The sequence below is a fragment of the Molossus molossus genome, unplaced genomic scaffold (genome assembly GCF_014108415.1).
Source record: "Molossus molossus isolate mMolMol1 unplaced genomic scaffold, mMolMol1.p scaffold_m16_p_6, whole genome shotgun sequence".
NCBI lineage: Eukaryota > Metazoa > Chordata > Mammalia > Chiroptera > Molossidae > Molossus > Molossus molossus.
Window position 1 is genome coordinate 51578173 of NW_023425399.1, and position 19460 is coordinate 51597632.

At 41.0% G+C, this 19460-nt stretch overlaps 1 protein-coding gene and 1 pseudogene across 1 annotated transcript in view; one reads left to right on the plus strand and one right to left on the minus strand.

The window, feature by feature from the left end:
• Positions 1–1886: 1886 nt before the first annotated feature.
• LOC118618885 lies at positions 1887–3294 on the minus strand (annotated as a pseudogene).
• Positions 3295–9328: 6034 nt separating this feature from the next.
• ENTPD6 (ectonucleoside triphosphate diphosphohydrolase 6) overlaps positions 9329–19460 on the plus strand; it is a gene marked incomplete at its 5' end in the record, with an annotated part of 35326 nt that continues 25194 nt past the window's right edge. Inside the window, 4 exon segments of the mRNA XM_036245164.1 lie at positions 9329–9483; positions 9485–9597; positions 13278–13354; positions 16845–16854. Coding sequence (XP_036101057.1) covers positions 9329–9483; positions 9485–9597; positions 13278–13354; positions 16845–16854 — 355 coding nt within the window.

Sequence of the window (19460 nt, forward strand, 5' to 3'; positions counted from 1 at the left end):
ATGTAGACTGGTGCAGCCGCTGTGGAAAACAATATGGTGTTACCTCAAAAAATTAAAAATTGAACTTCCATTTGACCCAGTGATCCCACTTCTAGGAATATACCCTAAGAAGCCTGAAACACCAATCCGGAAGAATATATGTACCCCCATATTTGTAGTAGCTCTATTTACAATAACTAAGATCTGGAAACAGCCCATGTGTCCATCAGTAGACAAATGGATAAAAAAGCAGTGGTACATATACACAATGGAGTACTATGCAGTTGTAAGAAAGAAAGATCTCTTATTTTTTGAGACAACATGGAGGGACCTGGAAAGTATTATCCTAAATGAAATAAGCCAAGCAGAAAAAGACAAATACCACATGATCTCACTTATATATGGAATATAATGAACATAACAATCTGAGGAATACGGTAGCCCCAGAAACATGGAAGTAGGGCACAGACTGACATCCCTCAGAAGAGGGGGTGGGGAGGTTGGAAGAGATAAACCACAGAACTTATATGCGTGTATGCATGACCAATGGACATGGACATCTAAGCCGGGAACGGGGCGGGGGTGGGTTGGGGGTGTGCCAATGGGGTAAAAAAGGAGAAATATCTGTAACAAAAAAAATAATTAAAAAATTTAACAAAAAAAGCCCTGGCCGGTTTGGCTCAGCGGTTAGAGCGTTGGCCTGCGGTCCTGAGAGACCCGGGTTCGGTTCCCGCAAAGGGCGCGTACCTCGGTTGCAGTTTGTCCCCGGCCCTGGTCGGTTGTGCGGGTGGCAGCCACTCGATGTGTCCCTTTCACATCGATGTTTCTCTCTCTCTCTCTGTTCCTCTCTCTCCCTCCCACTCTACCTGAGCAAAAAATGGAAAAATGTCCTCGGGTGAGGATAAAAAAAAAAATTTAACAAAAAAAAAAGAATGTTAGGACTGAACTACAGTAGTGTGGAGTTCAAAAAGCACATAATTAAAGAAAGCTCAGCTTGTTCAGCTTGGGAATATATTAGGCTTTCTCCTATTCTAGCAGAGAAAATAAAATGTAACCTAATTGAGTCGGTATTAAAATTGTCCTTACCAACAGAAGGCTGGATTGGGTAAAGTGAGAGAATGTAGAATGAAAGGCAGTAAAGACAAGTTGTTTTAAACTTAGGGTCTACTGCCCAGGAAAGGTGAACACAGCTGAAATTTTTCTGGGCCGGTGCCATTAAATAATAAAAGTGGCTCAAAACTCATGAACTATATACCACTGACAAATATCAGGTGACCCACGTTGTTTGTGGTATTAAAAAATAGTTTTAAAATTATAAATTTATGTTCTGGAAAGTAGTAGACCAAAATGACACTGGGCCATCCAATCAGTTATAAAGGGCTCCCTCCAAGAAGAACTTAGCAGAAATTTAGGTTGGAAGGAATATAATATGGAGTAAGTAAGATCAAGCTCTCCGTACACTTTTAATAAGCTTCTAACCACCAGAGTCATAAGGAGTCATACTGAGCGGACTCCCACAGAACATCTTAGAGTGATGCTTCTCAGAGATAAAAAGGTCTGTAAGTTAACCTCCTGACCCTCTCCTTACCTAAAGCTTGGGGAAGAAAATAAATATTTAAATTTTTAACTATTTAGAGCTTTGGGAACATAGTAATATCAATATTCTCTAGTATTCTTTTCCTAAACCTTTGGCTTTAACTTTCTCAATTATGTTACATTGAAAAATGTATGAACATACCTTAGTCAGCAGTATCACATGAAAATATAAACCTCGTTCTTTCTTATTTTCTATATTGGAAGAGTGAATGAATGGTAACCCTAACCCTAAATATCCTGCAATGTTATTTTGTATACTCAACAAAAGATTAGGTCAAACCATTTTACTTCCACATCTTGAGCAGTAGGAATTAATTAGTCTTCAATCTGACTTCCAAAATATCTCCATTAACATCCACAGCATGGAACAATCAGTTAAAACATGGGGAAGCAGGATCAGTGAAATGTTTATGAGGATTTGCTCTAGAGAGTGAACCCATGCAAATCCAGCAGAAATATTGCATACAGCCAGTATATGTCATCTTGTTACATCCATCTAATTTCTCTATGGGAGTCCCACAGCTTGGACAGCTCTTTGAGTTCTTTTCTAGCCACTCCTTACTTTCCATTTCTTCCCATGCCTTCTGAATCACCCTCTTACCATACCTCTTTTCCAAAAATCTTTTATTGGCCTCATCTGCTTGCAGGTACTCATTTTGTAAGTCTATTAATTTCTCTGCAGTGAGCTTACATGGAGAGATGCCATGGTAAGTCAATCTGCACAAGGTACAGAAGGCAAAATTGCAGCTGGAGCAGATGCCCACGGTGCAGCTAGTTTCCTGCTTCACAGGCAGCTGGCAGCATGGGCGGGGGCAGTATACCATGTCTGCCATCAGGTTCAAGGTAGACTGGAGAAGAAGCCAATCATAATGGGCAAATAACTGCTTCTACTACTCTTTGACCTAACCAGGAGTGGCCACCGAAGGGCATTTGGGTTCTGGGCAGTTGAGGCGCTGAATTTGACCATCTTTGATCTGGATTTCAAAGTAGTCCTTTAGACAGTCCTGTACTCCAAGAAGTACATGCATTCACTACCCAGCTTCTCACAGAAACAGATATTGCACAGGAATAATTTACTATTAAAGCATTTTATCTGCTGAGCTTGATCAAAGTCTAAGATTTCTTGGATCAGACTTGACTGTGATTCCACATCCTGCACGGTTCTTGCATCCACAACTTCCTCTTCGTCTACATCAGATCCAGCAGCTCCTCCAAAATCTAGCTCTGTGTTGGCAGAGGCTTGAGCTGTCCTTCTCTGCACTTTCTTCTGAGAACCAATCTTGAGCTCAAAAGGAGAGACAATATTCAAGTACTCTAGGGTCTCTTCCTTAAGAAATTTCATCCAGGCAAACAGGACCACATTGCCATAGTGTTCTTCCCACAAGTTGTCTAAGTGCTTGCAGAGAGCAGACAGCTGAGTTGGTGACAGCCATTTGCCAGTAAGTGTGAATTAAGGTGGGGAAAAAGATGGATAATCTGGTGGCAGTTCAAAGTTCAGCACAAGTGGAGGCAGAAAGCAAATGGTGTATTCAAAACTACTATTCTGAGACACTCATTTGAATTGCCGCTCACAAATATCTTGAAATTTTGTGGCAAGTCCAAATAGATCCTGGTTTCTCCACCTTGGACAGACTCTGCTTTTCTAAATTCATCTCCATCGTAAATACTTGCCAGAGCCAGCAATTTATCCTCCTGAGCTTCTTGGTCTTCTGGCAACATTTAATTTTCCGAGGAGCTGTTAATAACAACCAGAAGAAAAGAATATTAACCCTGCAGTCTATTTCAGTTCAGAGACTGGAGTTCATGCAGATATCCCATTTATTCTCCAGATGGTGGAGATGAGACTGCTGAAGTTGGATAAGAGGCCAAGATGTGGAATTCATACTAGATTTACTATAGAAATCCTGCCACCGTAGATTCCCACAACCCATAAAGCAAGTCCTACTTCCACTGCACAGATGAGAAAAATGACATTTTAAGTCCTTTTCCAGCCTAAGACCACATAGCTAATATATAACTAAAACTGGGTTCAGACCATCCTGTTTCTTCACCTACAACCAGGGAGCAGGCCCAAGCCTTGCTAGCTGCCCCACTGTCTGGACACAGAGGGTGCTGTGCAGCCATGTGAGGTCCTGAAGAAGCAGGGCCTGGACCTTGCCCTTCTTCTCTGAGTGTCCCAGGGGGGTCTTAGCTGGGCCAGATTGGGGAAACCTTGTTCGATGTTTGGAGGGCTGTAGCCCACTAAGCTGTCCCAGCCTGACCACCCTTCTATGTCAGTGCTGCCTTTACTTGTGACTGGTCCTTTTTTATGCTCTTGAGGTCTTTACTAAGTTCATTGAAGTTCTCACTAAGTTCATTGAGCATCCTAATAAGCAGTGTTTTAAACTCTGCATCTGTTAGGTTGCTTATCTCAATTTCACTTAGTTCTTTTCCTGGAGTTTTGTTGTTCTTTCATTTGGGACATGTTTCTTTCTCTCCTCACTTTGGCTGCCTTCCTGTGTTTGTTTCTAAGTATTAGGTAGAGTTTCTATGTCTCCTGGGCTTTGTAGGGTGGCCTATTGTAGTAGGTGTCCTGTAGGGGCTGGTGGCACAGCCTCCCTGGTCTCTCAGCTGGGTCCTCAAGGTGCAACCCTCGTGTGGACTTTACAAACTTCTGTTGTAATTGAGTCTTGATTGCTGTTGGGACATCAATGAGAGGGCTTTACTCAGGCTGATCAGCTGCAATGACTGGCTGTGCCCACTATCCACGGACCTCTGACTACCTTGGATGATCAGCTTGCCCACCACACAGAGCAAGATTTACTTCAGCAAGGCTCTGGTACCCACTGAGTTCATTTCTTGAGTGTGTCACTTGTGGAGGTGGTTGGGCTGCTGTGCTTCGCAGTGTTCTGAAGCTGTACACTGGGTGTGCTGGCTCTGGGGTCAGGTCAGCCACTGCCTGTGCTCTACTCAGGGCCACCAGGCATAAGCTACAAAGCGCTTTGCAGATGGCTGCTCTTGTGCTGGGCTTGGAGGTACCCAGGCAAAGTCAAGTTGTGAACCAAGGCTGGCTGCTTCTCGTTCCAGGTTTTGGCTGCTTAACAAGAGTTATGGGCTCGCTGAGACCAGATGCTGCTTGTTTGAGAGAATTTAGGAAAATCTGAAGCAGAATCAAAGACAGGCCTATCCTATGATAAAGCAACCGGTAATAGCTTGAGTGGGTCTGAAAGTTGGGTGGTGCAGGGTCTCAGGGAATTACCAGGACAGGGCAAATATTATGAGCTAGGTTGCTGGAGTCCCAGATATGGCTGCCATCTGCCTCCCCTGGGAAGGGTCCACCAAAGGAACAAAGGACTCTGATAGCACATCTGTCCAGGAGAAAGCTGCCTCTCCAGCCCTCGCTCCAATGCCAATTATTCCCACTCCCATGTGCCTTTTGAGATGCCTCCCCAATGCTGGAGCCTAGAGGGTGCAAGTCTGAGTAAGTGATTGTGCAGGCCCTTTAAGAGGAGCTGTCTGGGGCTTCAGCAGCCTCAGCCTCCCTCAGCCTCGATTCCCGCTGGTTTTACAGCCAGAAGTTATGGGGATTCTCTTCCTGGTACTGGAACCCTGCGCTGGATGCCTGATGTGGGAGGAGGACCTCCTTAATCCTCAGGGAGGACCTCCTTAATCCTCAGGGAGGACCTTCATAGACAAGGTATCCTCCTGATTTTTATCCACCACACGTGAGTGTGGGACCAGCCCATCTGTGCCTCTGCCCCCCTACCAGTCTCATTGTGGCTTCTTCTTTAATTTTGTAGTTGTAGGACTTTCATTCAGCTTGATTTCAGGCAGTTTTGAATGATGGTTGTTCTGTAATTTTGTTGTAATTTTAATGTTGTTATGGTAGGACGCGATACCACATTTACCAATGCCGCCATCTTGCCCGGAAGTCCCCAATTTTTCTTTCTTTAAATGACCCATGTTTTTCTGTTTCTGTGTATGCCATGTGATTTTTTTTCTTCTTTTTGGAAAAGATAGCCACTTTACCCAGTCTTTGCAGACTGTCTCTGTGCCATGAAAGACCTTCACTAATTATTGGGATGTGTCTGAGTCCTCTGGGTCAGCCTAGGGCAAAGGCTTAAGCTCTTCTCAAATTTTTTTCTGAGCACATATCTTTCCTGGGCTTGTGTGTATGCTATTTTCAATTCCCCCATATACATGGCTGCTTTTAAGTGTCTTAATTTCCTAAAGTTCCTCACCTTAACTCCTACTTAGGCTTTAGATGTCCTATTGCATCTTCCACCACATACCCATTCTCTTGCCCCAGGCATGTGTGGATTTGCAGCCACCCCATGGCTTTCACAAGAAGTACCCACTGCTGTTTTCTGTAGTTTTTACCATCTGAGATCCAAGTCAGGAAAAAGAGAGATCTGTCCCTCAGGCATCCCCAAGACAGGGTACAATGTTGCCAAAAGGTCTGCTCTGTTCCCTTCAGTTTGAGGGAAAGGACTAGGAGTTGGTATTCTTCTTTCAGATTGTTTCACCTGGGAAGAAGTGGGGCAAAGATGAGTAAACACCACAAAAACTTCTAACATTTCAAATGTGACTTTTTCTTGACTGGGCATTTGCTTGGTTGCTATAGCTCTTTTACTGTTTTCCAGAATTCCTATAAAATATTTTAGCCCTGCTCAGGAAGGGGTAATTTATCCTGCCCTCTGCTTGAGCTTTGGTCATATGCTGCTGGGAATGCCTCTCCCCTAGTCAGGGCACAGAGGCAGCCAGGGCTATAAGTGGTGCTGCTCTGACAAGAGCTGTGGGACCAGACATGGCTGCAGGGCTGGATCCCAGAAAGAAGGGGCCATAGAAGGCCTAGAATCAGTACTCCCTGCCAAGGACCAGTTTTGTTTTACAGTCAAACCTCAGTTCTCAAATGTCTCCCATCTCAAACAGTTCAGTTCTCAACCAAGTTGTTCACGGAAAAAATGTCTCAATTATTGAATAAAACTTTGGTTCTCAACCTGAAAGTCCTTGTATGCTGATATATCAGTATGACAAAAAGAGTCTCTCAGGTCACAAACAAAGGAGAGAATGCAAGTCAGTTGACTGCTAAACCTTGCATTGTTAACATCTCAGGAAATTGTGCTGTGAATATTTTTTATGGTTTTTTTGTCGGTGGTGGTGGTGGGATTTTGTTGCTGGCAAAATGGAATACTAGCACAATTTTAAAACAAAAAAAGAGGCCATCAAAAGTGCTAATGTTGCTAAGAGTGTGAAAAAAACTGATCACAGGTAACTGAAGAGGTAGAAAAACTGTTGATTTGGATAAATGAGTTAGCCACCAGTGACAGCATTTCAGAAGCAGTGATAAGTGAAAAAGTGAAGACACTGCATGCTGACTTCCTGAAAGACACCCCTGGAATGAGTGCTAAAAGTGATTTATTAATGGCTAGTAGGGGGTGGTGCAACAAATTTAAGAAAAGAACTGTTTGTTTATAGATTAAATGGTACATTAGACATGTACTATGTAAATAAGAAAGGGTAAGCAAGGGAATCATTTGGGGGTCTGGAACGAATTAATTCCATTTACAAAATTTCTAATGGGAAAAATGATTCGGTTTTCAAACAAAGCCTTCTGGAACAAACTAAGTTTGAAAACTGTATTTCTTTTCCACCCAGATAACCCCAAGGTTGGCATGAAGGCTTCCATAGCTTCTCACTTGTACTGATAGCCCTGGCCCCCACATTTTCCATCTCCAGACAGTGCAGTCATACCATCCTCCAGCACTTTTGCCCATCACTGACCCTGGTTCCTCAGGGGATGTTACCACCTGCTGCCCATCTGTAAAGCTGGCATTCAGTATCTGTGTTCTCTGTATTCTGTCCTGAGCATATCTCACTTCTCTTTGTATCATGAGACAGCAGCAGGAGGTGGCTTTCCTGTGAGCAGCCCCACCTTATAGATGAGGAGACCAGCCCCATGCATGGGGGTAACTTGCCCACAGTCACATACTGCTATGGGTAGAGCCTAAGCCCACATCTTGCTTTAATCCTGGCACTTCCCTGTCCCTTCCCTGTCTCCTCACAGTTTTCATTCTACCTACCATAACTAACAGAGAATGATGGACAGATGGTGCACTTTCCCCAAGGGTACAGTAGCCTTGAGAATGAATCACCTCACTCCCTGTTCTTGGAAGCTTCACATTTGTACATGATGCCTTGCACTAGAAGCTGCTAATAAAGCTTGAACACATGCTTTCATTTGGTGGTGCATTGAACCAAAATGAATGATGCTGAATTACTTTATTTTACTACTCAGGTAGAATGTTTTTAGCCTTTGAAAACACACAAGTATTATTTCCTCCTTGGCAGGAATATACTACATGAATGAAAAGATGCATCTGTTGCCCTTGCCAGAGTGGGCCAGTGGTTAGAGCATAGGCTTGTGCACCAAAAGGTCAACAGGTTTGATTCCCAAACCCATGCTCCAACCAGATGTGTGGAAAGCAACCAACTAATATGTCTCACATCAATGTTTCTCTCTCCCTCTCTCTCTTTCTCTCTCTCTCTCTTTTCCCCCTTTTCTCCCTCCCTCCTTCCAGTCTCTCTAAAAAATGAGTTGAGCCCGGCTGGTGTGGCTCAGTGGATTGAGCATCATCTCATGGACTGAGAGGTCCCAGTTTGATTCCCATTCAGGGCACAGGCCTGGGTTGCAAGCTCGATCACCAGTAGGGGGTATGCAGGAGGTAGCCAATCCATGATTCTCTCTCACATCAATATTACTATCTCTCCCTTCCTCTCTCTTTAAAAAATCAATAAAAACATTTTTAAATAAATAAAAATTTAAAGTCAATAGAAAAAATATCCTCAGGTGAGGATTTAAAAAAAAAAAAAAAAAAGATGCATCTGTTATGGATTTTTCAGGGAAATGAGCAGTGTTTCTCACATTAGTCTGGGTCTCTCAGTTCCCAAAAGACCAGATTTTAACCCTTTTTAAAAGTAAATTACTATGTGGGAAAATAAGTGAGAATTAAAAGACTAGATCAGATACACCTTCCAGTTACTTTGAAAGGTTTGGGGACATTGTTTACATATAACTTTTTAAAATAGAATGAGTCCAGCTCTGGCTGGTTTAGCTCAGCAGTTAGAGCTTTGGCCCTCAAAATGAAGAGTCACAGGTTCAATTCCCAGTCACGGGCATGTACCTTGGTTTAGATTCCATCCCTGGCCCTGATCAGTGCGCATGCAGGAGGCAACCAATCTATGTTTCTCTCTCTCCCCCACTCCCTTAAAAAAAAATCAATGGAATAAATATCCTTGGGTAAAGATTATATATATATATATATATATATATATATATATATATACACACACACACACACACACACACACACACACCACACACACACAGACACACACACACACAGAATGAGTCCAAAAGCTATTTGTATGAAACAAAATTTAAAGGGAAACATGATCAGCGTGTGGGTCTGTACCCCAGGTCAGCACCTGTAGGACCTACAACCTTAGACAACTCATATATTCTTATAAACCTCAGTTCCTCTTCTATATACTAGAGATAGCACCTTCCAGAATCATTTTGAGAATCAGATAAATTTTCTGATTCACAGGAGAAAAATGCAGATCAGTTTTGGGTTCAATGCTTTGTCTCTATGCACAGGGATTTCTGACTCGCCCTAGAAATTTGTAGCCTAATGATTTTTTTTTTTTTTTGCTTCTCTGTTTCTACCAGCAGCTGTGGCATAGTCCTCAGTAGACAAAGAAATAAAAAAAAATACCAAATAATGGTAACCTGAAGATGATGAAGATGGCATACCCCCTGGGACTATTTGTGTGCCTGTTCATCTATATCACCTACATCAAGTGGCACTGGGTCTCCACCACCCAGGCCTTCTTCAGCATAACTGAGGTAGCCCCAAGGACCCACTTGAGATTCCCTGGAGATGACTGCACATGTTGACAAGGTCTTCTATAGAATCATGTCTGATGCAAGAAGCACTGGCACCTGAGTACATATCTTTCAATTCACCTGGCAGCTTGGAAGTATCCTGCTTGGACAGAAAGCCCTTGCCGTATACTGCTTTTTCTATTTCTCTCACAGGAGAGCTCTTGGGATCACCTCCCCTTAAAAACAGTGGTTTCTCACTTCCAGTCAAGATGGTGGCATAGGTAAATGCGGTATCACCTCCTCCCACAACCACATCAAAGTTACAACTAAACTACAGAACAACCATCATTCAAAACCACCTGAAATCAAGCCTACAACTACAAAATTAAAGCAGCAGCCACATCAAGACTGGTAGGAGGGTCAGAGATGCGATGGGCTGGTCCCACACCCACGTGTGGTGGATAAAAATCAGGAGGATACTGCGGCTGGGAAGGTCCTCCGTGAGGACTGGGAGATCCCCATCCCATACCAGACGCCCCATTCAGGGTTCCAGTGCAAGGAAGAGAAGTCCCCATAACGTCTGGTTGGAAAAACCAGCAGGAACTGAGGCTCAGGAAGGCTGAGGCTGCTGGAGCCCCAGGCAGCTTCTTAAAGGGCCCGTGCATGGAGTTATCAGACTTGCCCCCTTTAAGCTTGGAGGGGAGGCAGCTCGAGGAACACCAGAGACATACAGAGAAGAACTGAGCTGTTTGGCACTGGAGCGAGGGCTGGAGAGGGGGCTTTTTCCAGGACAAACGTGCTGTCAGAGGCCTTTGGTGAGCCCTTCCCGGGGGCAGCAGACGGTCACCATATCTGGGACTTTAGCAACCTGGCTCACACTGGTAGCCCCACACTGGTGATTCCCTGAGGCCCCACCCCACCCAACGTTTAGGCCCACCCAAGCTGTTGCCAGTTGCTTAACCATAGGATTGGCTTGCCTTAGATCCTGCTTCAGGTTTTCCTAAATTCTTTCAAACAAGCAATATCTGGCCTCAGCTAGCCCCATACCGCTCGTTAAGTAATACACAGAAACAAACACAGGAAGGCAGCCAAAATGAGGAGACAAAGAAACAAGTTTCAAATGAAAGAACAGAACAAAACCCCAAGAAAAGCACTAAGCGAAATGAAGATAAGCAACCTAACAGATGCTGAGTTCAAAATACTGCTTATAAGGATGCTCAATGAACTTAGTGTGAACCTCAGTGAACTTAGTGAGGGCTTCAAGAGCATAAAAAAGGACCAATCACAAATGATGGATGCATAGTCAGAAATGAAGGAGGCATTAACTGAACACAGATTCAATAGTACAGTATGTAAATCAAAGAAGCAAACCATTGACTTGAAATATAAGGAAGCAAAACACACCCAATCAGAACAGCAAAAAGAAAAAAGAATCCAAAAATATGAGGATAGTGTAAGGAGCCTCTGGGACAACTTCAAGCGTGCCAGCATTTAAATCTTGGGGGTGCCAGAAGGAGAAGAGAGAGAACAAGAAATTGAAAACCTATTTGAAACAATAATGGCAGAAAACTTTCCTAACTTGGTGAAGGAAACAGACATACAAGTCCAGGAAGCACAGAGAGTCCCAAACAAGATGAACCCCAAGAGGCCCACACCAAGACACATCATCATCAAAATGCAAAAGGTTCAAGACAAAGAGAGAATCTTAAAAGCAGCAAGAGAAAAGCAGTTAGTTACCTACAAGGAAGTTCCCATAAGACTGTCAGCTGATTTCTCAAAAGAAACTTTTCAGGCCAGAAGGGAGTGCCAAGAAATATTCAGAGTGATGAAAAGCAAGAACCTACAACCAAGATTATTCTATCCTGCAAAGCTGTCATTTAGAATCGATGGCCATATAAAGAGTTTCCCAAACAAGAAAAAGTTAAAGGAGTTCATCACCACCAAACTGTTATTATATGAAATGATGACGGGTTTTTTTGAAGAAAAAGATAAAATATATGAACACATAAAATGGCAATGAATACATATCTATCGACAATGGAATCTACATACAAAATGAACAGGCAGAACAGAAACATTCTCGTAGATACAGAGAACATTTTGTTGGTTGCCAGATGGGAGTGGGTTGGGGGAATGGGTGAAAAAGGTGAAGGGATTAAGAAGTACAAATTCATTGCCAGACTGACAAAACTCAAAGGGAAAGGAGTTGGTAGGTTGGAAGAAATAAAGCAAAGAACCTATATGCATAACCAATGGACACAGACAATGGTGTGGGAAGAGGCGAGAGGGGGGCGGGAGTGAGGAGGAGGGGGTAAATGGGGGAAAAATGAGGAACATCTGTAAAACATTCAACAATAAAGATTTAAAAAACAAAACTGGTTTCTCAGAGTGTGGTCTAGACTCCCTGTTGTAGACTCATTTGGTAACTTGTCAAAAATGCAATTTCTCAGTTATACTGACTCAGAGTATGGAGTGGGATCGAGGAATCCCAGAATATTCTTACTTGTACTAGCATCTGGTTACCAGCTAAGGGCAACTGAGATCCCAGAGAGTGTTTGGTGGCCTATCCCCTCCCTGAATGCAGAGACAGATCATGTGGCTGGAACCATGACTTAGGCCAGAGGTTGTGTTGGTGAATTTAAGGCAGGAAGTAATTCCCCATTCAGGCCAGTGGAGCTGGTAGTCTAAAAAGTCAGATAATTGCAAAGACTCAGAACCCAGACCAAAACAGAGCTGCCAGTAGGGCCATAGGCCTCAGCACTGAGAATGGAGCAGGACCTGGGGCTCTGTCAGCTTTGCTTCCCAGGGTAGGAGGTGGGGCATCTTCACTCACTAGCTTCTCCTATAGAAAGACCCCATCATTGTCCAGCTCTTCATCCTGTTTTTCCTCTTTGCTCTTCTTTCCTGGCATCTCTTTGTGCCCATAGGATCTTAGGGTTGCTTCTACAGCCTCTAGCCAGTAAGTGTTTTCTGCTAACTAATCAGCAGGCCCACTGGTCAAACTGAAGTCTTCTCCTCTCTGGTTCTTTGCTGACCTGCTGTGCCTTTTGAGTCAGTGCCATTCTGTACATTTAACTGAGCTGCTGACACCAGACACCTTGAGTAACTCTTTCCAAAGCCATGATGGCATGTTTTTTTACTTTTCATCTGCTTTGTTTTTAAATTTACTGTAAGTTAAATATTTATGTGCTGGATCTATCTACTTCCAAAAATGGTTTCAAAGCTAAGTTTAAGACAACATATGTCCATGAATAATTCTTTACAAGCCATATTCCATTGTTTTATTTTTGGAGAGAAGTTCTTACAGAAATTTTTGTTTCTGATTTTTCCTCCTCGGTCTTCATGTCTGAATTCAAATCATGAGCATCTCTTGACTACTGTTTGCTCTGAACATTCACTCCCCCCCCCCCATATGTGCAAAAGTCCAGCCTCCTAATTTAAAACACTAAATTTTTTATAAAGAAAAAATTAATATTGTTTAGAACCTTATGATGCATCAATCCCAGAATTTAAAAAATGACTTGCATATTTGCAGTTTGGAATGATCTGTCCCGCTCCTGTATATATTGAACGAACAAGAATTAAATCTACCTAAATAAACTTAATTTTTTTAAAAAGGTAAAGTTCTGGCCAAAATATTAGGTATAATACTCATCTTGTTCAGCCAAACTAGTGTCAGAATTTAGATGAGAATTGTTGAAATGGCTCCTGTCACTCTGGGATCCATCTGTTTTCAGATTGACCTTTAAAAGTGTGACTAATCCTACTTGTACAGGTTTATATATTTGTGTAAAGCTTCATAATTGTACCTTTTTAAAAATATGTTTTCGCTTAGAAACTCCCACCTTAACTCATGAAACCTTCAAAGCACTCCAGCCAGACCTATCTGCTTATGCTGATGATGTTGAAAAGGTAGCAATTTTCTCTCATGTTATTTGGATTTTTTTTGTTTTTCTAAATTAATTAATTTATTTTGTTACCGATGTTTCTCCTTTTTACCCCACTGATTACCCCCTCCCCCTCCCTCCCTGCCCTGTCCCCAGCTTTGTTGTTCATGTCCACTGTTCATGCACACATCCAAATAAGTTATGTGGTTTATCTCTCCCCCACCACCCCCTCTTCTGGGGATTGTCAGTCTGTACCCCACTTCCACATCTCTGGGACTCCCCCATTCCTCACACTGTTATGTTTATTATATTCCACAAATAAGTGAGATCATATGATACTTGTCTTTCTCTGTTTTGCTGGTTTTGCTTAGGATGATACTTTCCAGGTCCCTCCATGTTGTATCAAAAAATAAGAGATCTTTCTTTCTTACAGATGCATAGTACTCCTTTGTGTATATATACCACAGCTTTCTTATCCATTCGTTTACTGATGGACATTTGGGCTGTTTCCAGATCTTAGCTATTGTAAATAGTGCTGCTACAAACATGGGGGTACATATATTCTTTCTGATTGGTATTTCAGGCTTCTTAGGCTATATTCCTAGAAGTGAGATGACTGGGCCAAATGAGTTTAATTTCTAATTTTTTGAGGTAACACCATATTGTTTTCCATAGTGGCAGCACCAGTCTGCATTCCCACCGGCAGTGTACTAGAGTCCCCTTTTCTCCACACCCTCGCCAACCCTTGTTGTTTGATAATTTGTTGATGGTGGCCATTCTGACAGGTGTGAGGTGATACCTTGTATTTGTTTTAATTTACATCTCTCTGATGATTAGCAATGTTGAACATTTCTTCATATATCTCTTGGCCATTTGTATGTCCTTTAGTTCCTCTGCTTATTTTTAATTGGGTTCTTTGTCTTCCTTTTGTTGAGTTGTATGAGCACTCCATGCATATTGGAAATTAACCCCTTATCTGATATATTACAGGCAGTTATGCTCTCTCATACAGTGGGTTGCCTTTCCATTTTGATGATTGTGTCTTTTGCTGTGCAGAAGCTTTTTAGTTTGATGTAGTCCCATGTGTTCATTTTCTACTTTGTTTTTGTTGCCTTCGGTAATGTATCAGTAAAAATTCTGCTGCATATGATATCTGAAATTTGGTTGCCTACAGTTTCTTCTAAGTTTTTATGGATTCATCAGTCACATTTACGTCTTTTATCTATTTTGAGCTAATTCTTGTGTATGGTGTAAATTGATAATCTAGTATTATTTTTGGCATATAGCTGTACAATTTTCCCAACACCGTTTATTAAAGAGGCTGTCTTTACTCCACTGAATGCTCTTGCCAACTTTGTCAAATATTAATTGAGCATATTGCCTTGGGTCCATTTCTGGGTTCCCTGTTCTGTTCCACTGGTCTATATGCCTCTTTTTGTGCCAGTACCAGGCTGTTTTGATTACAGTCACTTTGTAGTATAACCTGAAATTTGGTATTGCAATCCTTCCTACTTTATTCTTCTCTTTCAAGATGCTGTGGCTATTCGAGATCTTTTTTGGTTCCATATGAACTTTAGAAGTATTTGTTCTAGTTCTGTGAAGTATGTTGTTGGTATTTTGATGGGGATTGCATTGAATCTATAGATTGCTTTGGGTAGTATGGACATTTTAATGATGTTAATTCTTCCAATCCATTAACAACATATGTGCTTTCACTTTTTTATATCTTTCTCTCTTTATTTTTTCAGTGATCTGTAGTTTTCTGCGAGTAGGTCGTTTATATCTTTGGTTAAGTTTATTCCTAGGTATCTTAATTTTTTTTGCCGCAATGGTCAACAGAATTTTTTTTTCAGTTTCTCTTTCTGTGAGTTCATCATTGGTGTATAAGAATGCCATCGATTTCTTGACGTTAATTTTGTATCCTGCTACTTTAACAAATTCATTTATTAAGTCTAGTATAGTTTTGATGGAGTCTTTGGGGTTTTCTACATATAGAATCATGTCATCTGCAAATACTAATAGTTTCACTTCCTCCTTTCCAATTTAAAATCCTTTTATTTTTTCTTCCTGTCTGATTGCTGTGGCTAAGACTTCCAGTACTATGTTAAATAAAAGTGGTGAAAGTGGGCATCCCTCTCATGTTCCTGTTCTTAAGAATAATGCTTTTAGTTTTTGCCCATTGACTATGATGTTGGCTATAGGTCTTTAATACATGGCCTGTATTATGTCAAGATATGATCCCTCTATTCCCACATTGCTGAGCATTTTTATCAGAAATGGATGCTGGATTTTATCAATGGCTTGTCAGCATCTATTAATATGATCATGTGGTTTTTATTCTTCATTTTTTTATCTGGTGTAACACATTTATTGATTTGCGAATATTGTACCAGCCTTTCATCCCTGGAATGAATCCCACTTGGTCATGGTGAATAATTTTTTTGATGTATTGCTGGATCCGAGTTGCTAGTATTTTGTTCAAGATTTTGGCATCTACGTTTATCAGGGATGTTGGCCTGTACTTTTCTTTCTTTGTAATGTCTTTTTCTAATTTTAGAAATAGAATTATGCTGGCCTCATAAAAAGAGTTTCGAAGTCTTTCTTCTTCTTGAATATTTTGAAATAGTTTGAGGAGAATGGGTGTTAGTTCTTTTTGAAATGTTCAGTAAACTCCCCCGTGAAGCCATCCGGGCCTGGGCTTTTGTTTGCTGGGAAACTCTTGATTACATCTTCAATTTCTTCTGTTGTAATTGGTCTATACAAGTTTTCTATCTTTTCATGGTCCAGTGTTGGGAGACTATGTGTTTTTAGAAATTTGTCCATTTTGCTCAGATTGTCGAATTTGTTGCCATGTAATTGTTCGTAGCAGTTGTTAACAATCTTTTGTATTTCTGTGGTGTCAGTTATTACTTCTCCTCTTTCATTTCTGATTTTGTGTATATGGGTTCTCTCTCTTTGTTTCTTGGTGAGTCCAGCTAGGGGGTCCATCAATCTTGTTTATCTTTTCAAAGAACCAGTTCTTTGTTTCATTGATCCTTTGAATTGTTTTTTTGGTCTCTATGTCATTTATTTCTGCTCTGATCTTTACTATTTCCTTCCTTCTACTTGCTCTGGGGTTTTCTTTTTGTTTGCTTTCTAATTCTTTAAGTTGTGAAGTTAGATAGTCCATTAGAAATGTTTTTTGTTTTGTTTTTTTCTTGAGGTAGGCCTGTAGTGCTATGAACTTCACTCTCAGAACTGCTTTCACTGCATCCCATAGATTTTGTGTAGTTGTGTGTTCATTTTCATTGGTTTCCAGGAAATTTTTAATTTCTTCCTTGATCTCCTCGGTAACCCAGTCATTGTTTAATAACACGCTATTTAGCCTCCATGTGTTCAAATGTGTTTGCATGTTTTTGTTGCATTTGATTTCTAGTTTCATGCCATTGCGATCTGAGAAGATGCTTGATATGATTTCAGTCTTCTTGAACTTGTAGATGCTTAGTTTGTGTCCTAACATGTGGTGTATCTTTGAGAATGTCCCATGTGCACTTGAGAAGAATATGAATTCTGCAGTTTTGCGGAATAATTCTCTGCAGAAATCTATTAAATCCATTTGGTCTAGTGCTTCATTTAGAGTCTATGTTTCCTTGCTAATATTTGTCTAGAGGATCTATCCAGTGATGTCAGTGGGGTGTTAAAGTCCCCTGCTATGATTGTATTGCTATCGTTTTTTTCTTTGAAGTCTTCCAGAAGATTTTTAATATATTTTGGCGCTCCTATATTGGATGCATATATGTTTATCAAGATTATATCTTTCTGTTGGTTAGATCCTTTCAATATTATATAGTGGCCTTTTTTTGTCTCTAATTATGGCCTTCATTTTGAAATCTACTTTATAAATATAAGTATTGCTACTCCAGCTTTTTTTTCTTTCCGTTTGCTTGGAAGATTTTTTTCCATCCCTTCACTTTCAACCTATGTGAGTCTTTTGTTGTAAAGTGGGTCTCTTGTATACAACATATATATGAATCATGCTTTCTTATCCATTCAGCTACTTTGTGTCTTTTTATCAGAGCATTCAACCCGTTGACATTTAAGGTGATTATTGATATGTACTTATTTATTGCCATTTTTGTTTAGTGTGGTTCTATTTTTTTTTCTATTTCTCCTGCTAATTACAGCAGACCTTATAACATTTCTTGCAGTGTTGGTTTGGTGCTAATATATTCCCTTAGCCTTGTTTTGTCTGGGAAGCTCTTTATTTGACCTTCTATTTTGAATGATAGCATTGCTGGGTAGAGTAGTATTGGATTCAGATCCTCTTTTTTTCATGACCTAGATTACCTCATGCCATTCCCTTCTGGCCTGTAGTGTTTCTATTGAGAAGTCAACTGAGAGCCTTATGGTGGTTCCTTCCTAGGTAACTTGTTGCTTATCTCTTGCTGCCTTTAGGATTCTCTCTTTGGCTTTAATTTTTGCATTTTAATTTCTATGTGTCTTGGTGTGGGCCTGTTTGGATTCTTCTTTCTTGGGGCTCTCTGTGCTTCTCGAACTTGAATGCCTACTTGCGTTCACCAAATTAGGGAAGTTTTCTGTCACTATTTCTTCAGATATGTTCTCTAACCCTTGCTCATTTTCTTCTTCTTCGGGGAGTCCTATGATGCAAATATTATTACGTTTCCAGTTTTCCCACAGTTCTCTTAAGCTGTCTTCCTGAATTTTAATTGTTTTTTTCTTTTTGGTTTTCTGATTGGTTGATTTTTTCTACCCTGTCTTCTAATTCACTGATCAGGTCCTTTGCTTCCTCTACTCTGCTGTTTAGACCTTCCAATGTGTTCTTTATTTCTGATATGTCATTCTTTATTACTTCTTGGTGGTTTTTAATTTCCAACTGGTTGATTTTCAACATTTCTATATCTTTACTTATGGTGCTCATGTCCTTATTTGTGCTGTTGAGCTTCCTCAAGATCATGGCTCTGAATTCTAGTTCTGTTAACTTGCTTAACTGCACCTCATTTATCTCATCTTTTATAGAGGTCTCTTGTTCTTTCATTTGGTTTTTGTTTCTGTGTTTCACCATTTTGGCTATCACAGTGGACTTTGGAGCATGCCAAATTTTTCCTGTGATTTTTGGTGTTCTGCTGTTTGTGTTTCCCTCTCCTGGTTTTGGATGAGCCAGGGAGGACCCATGTTAAACACCACTGTCAAGTCTTACTTTCCTGGTTAGAGTTGCTAGCCCATGAATGGTACAGTTATCCTCTAGATTTTTGCCTGGAGGCTATCAGTAGAGGTTACTTGAAGAGCCTTGGGTCCTCAATTGTATGCAAAACTCCCTCAGGTGTTCAGCATAAGGGGATTTCTTGAGGTTGGGGCAGATGCTGGTTGTAATGGGCCTCAATTTGCATTTCAATGGCCACTGGGTGGGGTTGAATCTCCAAGGGAGGGGCCACTGGGAAGGAGTAAGATGACCACAGTCCTGCTTGGCTGCAACTCAGCAAAAGCTCTGAGCACTCTCCAAATTCTAAGTGTCCCCACAGAGTTTTTGTCCAGTCCACCCTCCCTCTGCCAGAGCCCAACATGAATGGCTGTGGCTATTTTAGCCTCTGTCCCAGCTCTGAGTGTGGAGCCACTTGGGAGTTTATCCTGAGGATGCTGCTCACAGCTAAGGCCACTGCCCTCTGTGGGCTCCCAGCCTCCCTCTCACACCTCCACAATCCTATCAGGATTGAGTCAGTCTCTCTGGTTATATGGTACTCCAAGCTGCTTTTCTGTTGCTCTTTTTGACAATTTGTCTTTGTTTTCATTGTAATTCCAGTTTGGTCCTGGGAGATGGTCTGTGTAGCTTCCATTCACTCTACCGTCATCTTGGAATCTTGAAGTCTTGATGCATTTCAAAAGAACAAGTGCTACAAACTTACTGAAAACATTACTTGAAAGTTTAATTTTTTTACTGTTTTACTTCCTCTGATTTTAGATGACAAACATTGACTGAAAAAAAAAATTAAAGTTAAAACTGTATTATGCTAAATTCACAAGGCAAATAAGTATAAAAGAAATTTAATTAAACTGTTAAATAATAATTTTTGTAAATGTGTAGCATTTATAATTCTAAAGTCCTTAAAGCTGACAACTACAGTAAAATATAACAT